We start from the raw sequence: 10,287 nt of genomic DNA, 5'->3' as shown, positions 1-10,287 counted from the left end.
GAGCAGTGCACGGAAACGCTGTTTACCTTGCACTTTGACATGCTTTCGAACTGCTAGGTTGGCAGGAGCTGGGACCAAGCAACGCGGGGATTTGAACTGCTGACCTTCTGATCGGCAAGCCCTAGGCTCTGTGGTTTAGCCCACAGCGTCACCTGCGTCCTTTAACAATAGACAGCAGTAGAAAAGTGTGTTTTCCAACCAGGGCCGGCTCATGACATTTTGCTGCCTGATGTGAAGGACAAAAGGGCAGCCTCTCCCTAGGCATATAAAAAAGCCAACTGGACTGATAGTTGAATCTTACCCCATTACTGGTGAATGAACAATATCCTCCCTGTGCTTGAGGCTAGCATTGGGGACACATGACACAGGTCTGGCCACTCATCACACCTCAGCACCTGCTGCCTGAGGCAGGTGCCTCATCATAGAGCCTGCCCTGTTTCCAACTTAGAGATGGTTTGAGTGAGAAAGCTGCAGATGCTGAATTTTCTGTTTGGCCTGCAACAACTAAAGGCATGGAGACCTGCCATGAAAAAGATCCAGCGGCAGCTGCCCCAAACCTGGCACACTTTGTCATTCCAGAGAGTTTGATACACAGATGTCCTTTTAGGGCTCCATTATGCTCCGGCTGAACAGATACCCCACAGCTACAGTCTCACTGCTGTGCCAGCTTTAGCATGCTTACACAGTTCTGCAGAGTTCAACTGGCATTCTTGTGCCTAATACGTTTAACGTGCAACTCAAATGTGTGCAACACCAGGACACTGTAAAAAAAACATTCTTGTGTTCCCCAGACTTTTGATAGCAAAGCCAAGCATTTTTTAATGGATTAAAATGGGAGACATGCTTCCCTCTCACATGCATAAAGGTTTGTGTTTAGAGTACTGAAGTGCTGAGAGAGAGGAGAGGAGATCATGAGTTACAATGTCTGTGATAACAGCTGCTTAGGCCAGCATGGCACTGGTCATGGCTGATGGGAGCTGGAGTGCAGGGTCACAGGTCGCCTCCCTGCCCATGTGTTAAGCATACTTACTAGGCAGTTCTCTGGCTATGATTGTGGCCTTCCAGGGTCCTCCAGTGGACATTTCACTGCACAAAGATCTGGTTGGTGGCGAACAGGTTTTTCCCTTCAACCCCAAATAAAGGGGAAGGAGAGCAGGGCTCTGAGTACGTGTGTTCTGTTGACATGTGTTACTGGAGTGTAATTCCCCCTTGAAAGGAGCATGCTGGATCAGACCAATGACCCATCTAGTCCAGCATTCTGTTCTCACAGTGGCCAAGCAGGCACCTGTGGGAAACCCTCAAGCGCACTCTCCCCTCTTGCAGTTTCCAGTAACTGCTATTCAAAAGCATTACTACCTCCACCTGTGGGGGCAGAACATAGCCATCATGGCTAGTAGCCATTAGACCATGGATTTGTCTAATCCTTTTTTTAAAGCCATCGAAGTTGGTAGCCTAAATTGTCTCCTGTGGGAGTGAGTTCCATAGTTTAACTGTGTGCTAGGTCCTTTGGGTTTTCTTTGTCAGTGAAACAGCCACATGTGGAGGGGGAAATTGGACTCTCCTTGGACTGTTCACAGGCTCCAACTTGTTCAATCCATTTTTATCGTCTTTTCAGAATGTGAGTCTCTCAGCAGTAAATTAGATTTCTTCTCCAGACATATTTTTTAAAAATTGAATTGTCACGATGACCTTATAGGAGGGTTTTTCTCTGCCCAGTAAAATACATCACATTCATAACTGCTATTTTCACTAATATATTTCCCATTTGCACTGCATTTTAAAATGAGAGTGGCATCAAGGCGCACACATCCTTCCTTCTGCCCTGGGGGAAATGCACTTTAATATTAATAAAGAATTAGTAAAATTCTGCTGCAGCTCATTTCTCTTGTGTCACCTCTATTTCTGTGCAGCTCGCTTAAATCCACAAGGGCTTTTGTTGTGGCTCCTGAACACTTTCGGCTTTTCTTTTCTTTTGTTTTTTGTAGTTCCTAATAGAAAAATTGATGCAGGCTGATTTTCTGCCTCCAGTGGATGTTTTCAAATATTCAGTGCCATATTGTGTGATGACAGGAATGAAAAGATTTCTTCCCACATGACCGTTCCATTTCTGATTTTATACCTCAAGTTCCTAAAATGACCTTGTGTGATACCTGTTTTCAAAGGGCATGGTGGCTGAGATGTGTCCACTTGCTAGGTTCAACGAACAATAAGCTGGATGGGAACCTTAACTTCACAAAAACAGTGACTTGCTCAGAAGGTTTCATAGACAAACCAGGATCTGAACTAGTCTTCTACATTCAAGCAGTATATGCCCCTGTCCCCTGCAACCCAATGGCTCTCAGCAGTTCAACAGCAGTCTACAACATGATGTGACCTGAAATATACTCGGAGTCCTATAGTGATTTCATGCTCTTTATTGCAGCTTGTAAAACAGTGATTGAATTGCCCCCCAAACCTCAGGCTTTTATATACAGTGGTATCTCTGGTTAAGTACTTAATTCGTTCCGGAGGTCCATTCTTAACCTGAAACTGTTCTTAACCTGAAGCACCACTTTAGCTAATGGGACCTCCCTATGCCGCCGCGCTGCCGGAGCACAATTTCTGTTCTCATCCTGAAACAAAGTTCTTAACCCGAGGTACTATTTCTGGGTTAGCAGAGTCTGTAACCTGAAGTGTATGTAACCCGAGGTACCACTGTACCTTATTTACAGAATGAATCCCGTCTGATTGGCTGATTCTTCTTCCCTCCTGGAGCCTGATTGGTCTTTTCCTGCAGGCCAATCAGTTGTTGCATTCTATGATCCTACCAGCCTAATAGGCTGATTAACTTCCTCCTGGAGCCTGATTGGTCTTCTCCTGCAATCCAACCAGTTGTTGCATTCTAGGACCCTACTTGCCTATTGTTCTAGGATCCAAGCTTAGTACATAACACCCTAACAACTTGGGACAGCTCTCCTATAGGAGCACCTGCAACCATACACAATAGTTGAATTCATCTGGGACACCATCATTTATTAAGTGTGCTGAGAGTTTTTAGGAGACCTTTATACCCCCTCTGAGGGGTACAATTCCAAGAGTGGTTTAACCATCAGTTCCTCTTCACAGGGAACTATGGGAATTGTAGTCGGGGTAGAGTGCAGAGGTATCAATATCATTACTTTTTCTGATTGTTCCCAAGTTGTTATATATAGTGATGGGGTTCGCTCCAGATATATCCTTATTTTCATCACTCCCCACCACCACCACCAGCAGCACCAGCACCATGCCTGGCCCAAATCAAGGACTGTTTCAAAGTTGTTTGGGTAGGAGACAGCTCAGTACAGAAAAGCAGAAACATTCTTATTATCTCCTCATACACTCCATACTTGGTATTTTCTGTAATTTTCCATGTACTTCTTTTCTATTTCACGAAATTAATAAAAACAACAAAAACAGCTTGCAAGCCAGCATTAAGTATGTCTTTTTATTTGTGACAATTCAAGTGTGTGGGTGGCTGTAATAATTCTAAATTATCCCAGGATTCAGTTACCTTTTATTTTCTAGCTGTAATTGCCAGCAGCATACCAGCGACAGACAATATAACAACTAAGACTTAAGAGTGTCTGGCAAAGAAGAAAGTTTTTCAAATATATTTTGCTAACAACAACAACAAAATGAATGGATCTTCTCATATTTGAACTAATTTTCTTTTCTGCTCTTCTGGAGATGGCATCCATTTTGTGCTTGGCTACACTGCTGGTGGCAACCATTTTCTGACTGGTGCTGTCCATGCCTTTTCAAAATTCCCAAAATGCCCCTGGACCAAAAAAAGGTTGGAGACTCCTAGTCTACAGATAGCCTCTCCCTTCTATTCCATGTCACAGATCTTGCTGGATTTGACCAATAAAGTGCTTATAGCCAAAATCATTACCACCCTTATTCCACAGAGTAGAGAGCACACCATATGGTACGCAAGTTAGCAGCTATGTGGCAGCAGCAGCCCAATCTGTTCTGATGAGGGTGCCTCTGTATGGGACTTTGCCATTATTCTAATTTGGTGCTTTGGCATACAAAAAATGGTGTGTTGTGCCTCAGTGGTGGATCACTTAGTTTGCATGCAGAAAGGCCACTGCCATTTCAATCTTTGCCATTTGCAGTTAAAGCTATTAGGTAGCAGGGGCTGGGAAATACATTTTTTTCTGCCTGAGACCTTGGAGAGCAACAGCCAATCCTCATTCCCTCATGATGTTATTATTTGCTCTGACAACTTTCTCATTAAATACAAATTTATGGAAAGTGTCAAAGAGAAAGGAGGCAGAACATAACGATGATGATGATGATAATGTGGTGCTGCAAGGTTTTTAGTACAGAACTACTGAGAACAGAGAAATTGTAGGCAGCTCAAATACTCTTATCGCCAAGGCTTCCCATTTTCTCTCTGTGTAGAGGATGCTGGTATTACTCATTCTGCCATCAACGAAGAAAGAAGCAAATCATATTTTACAGTCGCTCAGCCTGGGAACACCATGGGATTTGGAAGAACTGGAGGAAGATGAACTTATGGATGTACTCAGTGCAGGAGACTGGGAGACAGCTTCTTCTAAGAAATATAAACATTGCTTTGGAAAAATTGGAGAAGAGCCCAGAAACATCAGGTCATTATGTTCACATTCTTCCTCCACACACAAGAAATGATATGATGTTTTATTAGTACTGTTCCTCATCAGTCTAAGCATGATCTTCGTTAATTTCTAAATCCTCAACAGTAAGTGTCATGGAAGGGAGTTCCCAAGGGTCATCTAGTCCAACCCCATGCAATTCAGGAATCCGTGATAGATGCTCATCCAACCTCTGCTTATAATCTTCAAATAAAGGAGGGTCTACCACCTTCATTCTACTGAAGAAGAGAAGAAGGGTTTGGATTTGATATCCTGCTTTATCACTACCCAAAGGAGTCTCAAAGTGGCTAACAATCTCCTTTCCCTTCCTCCCCCACAACAAACACTCTGTGAGGTGAGTGGGGCTGAGAGACTTCAGATAAGTGTGACTAGCCCAAGGTCACCAACCAGCAGCTGCATGTGGAGGAGCGGAGATGCGAACCCGGTTCCCCAGATTATGAGTCTACTGCACTTAACCACTACACCACACTGGCTGGGACTCATGCCTCCAGCATTCTGTATTCTGGACTGCAGATTCTCCACTGCTGACAGTCATTTGCATAAGCATGGTGGCACATTTTTCAGCCGCTACACTCAGCAGAGATATGTGTAAATATCTGAGCCAGCTGCATGTGGTAGCTGTTAATGTGTGCACCACTAGCTCCTACATATCTTGGAAGATTCTGCCCCTTCCCTGATGCACCAACGAAGGGTTGAACAACAGTTCATCCCTTTGCAGTATGAAGTTATCAGCAAAGGAATGCCAATTTATTTATCACTAAAGCAATCCTTCCATTCTTCCAAAAGCACATGGCAAGCCCCAGACTTGCAAACACTCTGAATGTTCAGTGTGTGTAGTATGTATGTGGGGAGGGGTCTGTGTTTCCATAGATACCATTTCCTTTTATTTTAGCTGTTTGTCTCCCTGGAAACAAGAGGCAGGCTTGACTATATTAGTCCCCCAAGCATAGCATGGATTCAGAACGCACTGAGCGCTATATTAAAACGCCCATAAAAGCGCAACTGGCAAGAAGTTTAGTCCTTCAGCTTCGCACACCTACAAGAGTGGCTGCCAGTGAGGGCTTCCCTTCAGAGAAAAGGCAGCTGTCTGAAAGGCACTCCAGCGCCATACAAAGTCGGAATCTGTTTGCTGTGAAAGGAAATAAACTTGGAGCTTTAACAGTACCGTTTTAAAAAAAACTTGATGGCAGGCAGAAGCCCAGCATCTGTGAATGGGACTTGGGGTGAGCTGAAGGACTGCAAAGAGGAGAGTCGCTATGCAAAAGATCTGCTATGATGGAAACAATTTCTTAGAAGAAAAGTTGACTTCCAAACAGAAGCCATCTGTCTCCTCCTGGCTAAACCTTTCTCCATCGTCTCCTTCCTAATCAGGGCATGCAACTTGCTTCCAAGATGAACAGAACATTGCCCCAGCTAAACTCTTCAGGAAGCAGCGAGAGCAGCTGTTGGCATCTGGTGTCTATCCTCATTCCTCTAGCGTATTCTCTGATTTTCCTGGTAGGCACGGTGGGCAACTCTCTGGTACTGGCAGTGCTGCTGAGGAACAGGCAAGTCAACAACACCACCAACCTCTTCATCCTCAATCTGGGAGTGGCCGACCTGTGCTTTATAGTCTTCTGCGTGCCCTTCCAGGCCACCATCTACACCCTGGATGACTGGATCTTTGGGCCACTCATGTGCAAAGCAGTGCACTTCTTCATCTACCTGACCATGTATGCCAGCAGCTTCACCCTCACAACTGTATCCCTAGACAGGTGAGCAAGCAGTTGGGGAGTGGGCGGGGGGGGGGGGGAGTTTGGACTTTTAGAGTCACTATAGAGTATCAATATCTCTACAGCTACTAACGATTCCCTGCCTCCCACTTCCTTGCATGCATGTAAAACTTTGTTTCGTAACTTTCTCACTGTTCCATCAATCTACTTAGTGTTTTACAAATCCAGGACAACAGATCCAAAAAGGAAACATTGCCTAGACAAAGGAGCGCCCCCAGAATAACAGCATCACAAGGGTCATCTTGTCTATGCCCTTACATCGAGAATTCCCTTCAAACAAATTATCCCAATACTATACAGACCACAGTCACAGAGCCACAGAGCCACAGTCAGGTAGATTGTGAGATTTGGCATTCTTTTATTTCACATGTCAACACATGTCCAAAGGCTTCCCGACTCCTTTTGTTGAGGTAATCTGTCCTAAAATTTAACTCCAATATTTGCACCCAAATATTGGGTGTCACTCCAAATATATGTAGTCCGTGTTCTTACAATGACAAAAGTAAATGAAATTTTTGATATGAGAATCTATATTGTTCATATGGTTTTGGTTAAAAAAAGAAGAAAATTGTAATGTGAAAGCATTTTGTTGCTGGTGAAGTTATGTTGTAAATTGAAAATAAAAAATGGGGAGGGGGGAGATAAAGAAGGTTTTCTCTGAAATAACTACCCCCAGGCTGTTTAAAGAGCATATTCTTTGGGGAACCTCAATGTATCCTAGCTGCTTGGTAAGTGCAGCTGTATATTACACAATTATGAAAACCTGTTAGTCACATTCATATATGAAATAATATCCTGTGTTACAGGTATGTGCATATAGTGAGGTTAGAAGGAAATGAAATGCAGAGGGTGGAGGAAGAGAAATACAAAAAATAAAAAATAAAGACACTGATAATTACTTTATTAATATTGACTATGTAAAAAAAAGGTTGTTGATATTACAGACTGAACTGGGACACTGGGTGGTATGTAGCTAAGTTTTACTCAAAGTAGACCTATTGATTGAGTTAGGTCCCTTAATTTCAGTGGGTCTACTCTTAGCAAAACTAGCTGAATACTAAGGTGATTTTTTAAAATAAAAATTGCATTCCACGTTAATTGGCTCTCCAGTGCCAGAGCTATCAACAACAACTTTGTGTGTTGCAATTGTCACCATCTGTACTATTCTACATTTCATTTTCCCACAATCTATACACACACACACACACACAAAAACACTTCATGCATCCAACAAAGTGGAAATTTGTCAACAGAAACTTAAGGCATAATAAATTTGCTAGTCTTTAAGGTGCCACAAGACTCTTCGTTGTTTTCACATATTGAGTTAAGGAGCTCGATTGTATGATAGTGGACTCTGGTGCTGCCATTTCATCACAGGGAGAAACTTCTCCAACATTCAAGATATTATTTTGGCTATTGCATTTACCATCATAACCACGCCCTGTAAACTTTGGTTTCTTCCCACATACAGTGTTTACTAGATTTGTTTGATTTAAATGCTGCTACCACCTCAGCATCGTGACCTTCTCTTGCTTTACTTTTGCCTTCCTAGGTATCTAGCCATAAGGTACCCTTTGCATTCAAGAGAACTGCGAACCCCCAGGAATGCCCTCACCGCCATTTGTCTCATCTGGGGCCTTTCCTTCGTCTTCTCTGGACCTTACATCAGTTACTACCAGGAGTTTCAGGTGGCCAATGTTACCGTCTGCCATCCCATCTGGAAAGTCTCTCAGCGCAAAGTTATGGACCTCTGCACTTTTGTCTTCAGCTATGTCATTCCTGTGCTGATTCTGAGCCTCACCTACGTGAGGACCATCCGTTACCTCTGGACGTCGGTGGACCCCATTAAAGACATGTCTGATTCCAAGAAGGGCAAGCGCAAGGTCACGCGGATGATCATCATTGTGGCTGTTCTCTTCTGCCTTTGCTGGCTGCCCCATCACTTGGTCATCCTCTGCTTTTGGTTTGGCTACTTCCCACTGAACAACGCGACCTACGTGCTCAGAATCCTCTCCCACCTGATTTCGTACGCCAACTCATGTGTCAACCCCATCGTCTACGCTCTGGTATCCAAACATTTCCGTAAGGGATTCAAGAAGATATTCAGTTGCCTCTTGCACAAAAGAGTGACCAACAAGGTTCATGTGGCACAGGTGACTCACACAGTGAGCATCTTGGAAGCGGATCTGACAGAGGTGATACACGTCAGTGAGCCCACGCATGCCAGGGCCTCCAGCTGCTGTCAAATCCCCATCCAGACATGGGGTGAGGCAGAGCAGCTGAGTCGCCAAGAGAGAGTCACCAACCCTTTCATCACTTTCAATGTCACTTAGAAAAGTGCCTTTTCTCTAGGCTCTAGCCAAAGGATGAATTCCTTGGCAACTGAAGGATGTACGGTTTTAAGAACAAAAGATAGTGGCTGAAAACACAAGAACCAGCAGATGGCTCCAGCCAACGATATTTGATTGTTTGTTGCTCCCTTCTCCACCAGAAGCCATTGCACTATTGGAGACTCTGCAAGGCAAAGCTCACAGTGCACTGAGCATGAAGTACATGCAGAGAACAGCACTGGAAGGTGTCTTCATTTCATTTTGCACATTTTTAAAGTGGCTTCAGTTATTGGTTTGTTTTCATTGTTGTGCATTTTGTGTTCTCATTTTGTATTTTTATGTTGTGAACTGCCCTGTGATCTTCGGAGGAAGGGCATTATACAAATTTAATAAGTAAATAAAGGAATTAAAATAAAACTCCGTTGAAGAGATTAGCTGATCAAGCAATTATTGTACTGGGAATCTGGACTCACCAGTGTATTACAGGGGCCTGGGGAATAGGGTTCTATAGCCTAAAGGAAGAAGAGAAAGATTATTACACCAAAAAATGAGACTGGCTGGTTGACTGTGTCAAGGACTTTGGACTTCGAGTAGGAAACCTCTGGAATCTGTTACAAGGGTAAACCATGATCTCTCTGTGCTCAAGTCACAAAGCCCCCTTCAGGAGCAGTAGGGTTTAGTCCCTTCACTGCCAGCAAATATGAATCTTATAAAGTCTGTCTGTCTGTCTGTCTGTCTGTCTGTCTGTCTGTCTGTCTGTCTGTCTCTCTCTCTCTCTCTCTCTCTCTCTGTGTGTACATACTGTACGTACTACAGATTCTAACTTCCATCCTTCAATGTAGAGATGGGAAATCTGTGGTCCCTGATCAGGGCTTTCCCCCCAGCCAGAACTCACTGGAACTCAGTTCCGGTACCTCTCAGGTGGGTGCCATTGCCATTCTAAAAGAACAAGGGAAGTGTTCATGGTAAGTTCTGGCACCTCTTTTTCTAGAAAAATAGCACTGCTCTAGATGATGTTGTGTTTCAGTTCCCATCAACCCCAGGCAACATGTGGAGAGCCATCTCTGATCTTGGGCACCCAGAGTGGGCCGTACACTCTCCAGATCTAGATTTGAGTCCAACAACTCATGGTTCCAACTGGCTTTGACGGGTTGTGAATAAAGTTCATGGTGGGTTTAGGAATCTTAAGTCTTATGCTTAGTTTTTCTGTCCAAAGAATCACATTATTCTGTCCATAAAACATATTTGTACTGTATTGTATCTTCATTGCTTATGCTTCAATCTGTGCATACTTAATGTGAGAATAGGCCCAACTGAACTCATTGGGAGTTATTTCTGAGTAAACATGCATATGATTGCACTCTTAATCACACAAGTTTAGACCTAAAAATAAATTCTTGTATCTCACAACATTCCACCTACTCACTGCCAAAACAACAGTATCCAGTCAATAGGTTTACCAATTTGTTTGTTTGAGTTGCTTTCCTAGAGTGAGCAGATTATTTTCTTCATAGGACCCACTTCTGT

General features: G+C 43.6%; 1 protein-coding gene across 1 annotated transcript; it reads left to right on the top strand.

Annotated features, from left to right (window-relative positions):
* Nucleotides 1-5,595: 5,595 nt before the first annotated feature.
* On the top strand, nucleotides 5,596-9,805 carry GALR2 (galanin receptor 2). The gene is made up of 2 exons (XM_081185796.1): nucleotides 5,596-6,412; nucleotides 7,983-9,805. The coding sequence occupies exons 1-2, from the start codon at nucleotides 6,033-6,035 to the stop codon at nucleotides 8,761-8,763; spliced, it is 1,161 nt and encodes a 386-aa protein (XP_081041922.1). The 5' UTR covers nucleotides 5,596-6,032; the 3' UTR covers nucleotides 8,764-9,805.
* The last annotated feature ends 482 nt before the right edge of the window (nucleotides 9,806-10,287 follow it).

This window comes from Podarcis bocagei, assembly GCF_964188305.1.
Source record: "Podarcis bocagei genome assembly, chromosome: 2".
Taxonomy (NCBI): Eukaryota; Metazoa; Chordata; class Lepidosauria; order Squamata; family Lacertidae; genus Podarcis; species Podarcis bocagei.
Note: the sequence above shows the minus strand (reverse complement) of the source record. Positions and strands in the feature narration are given on the sequence as shown.

Excerpts from the sequence above, each read along its gene's own strand:
- GALR2 (XM_081185796.1), top strand. The coding sequence starts at position 6,033 with ATGCAACTTGCTTCCAAGATGAACAGAACATTGCCCCAGCTAAACTCT. Across the intron at positions 6,413-7,982 it reads ACAACTGTATCCCTAGACAG|GTATCTAGCCATAAGGTACC; the intron begins GTGAGCAAGCAG and ends TTGCCTTCCTAG.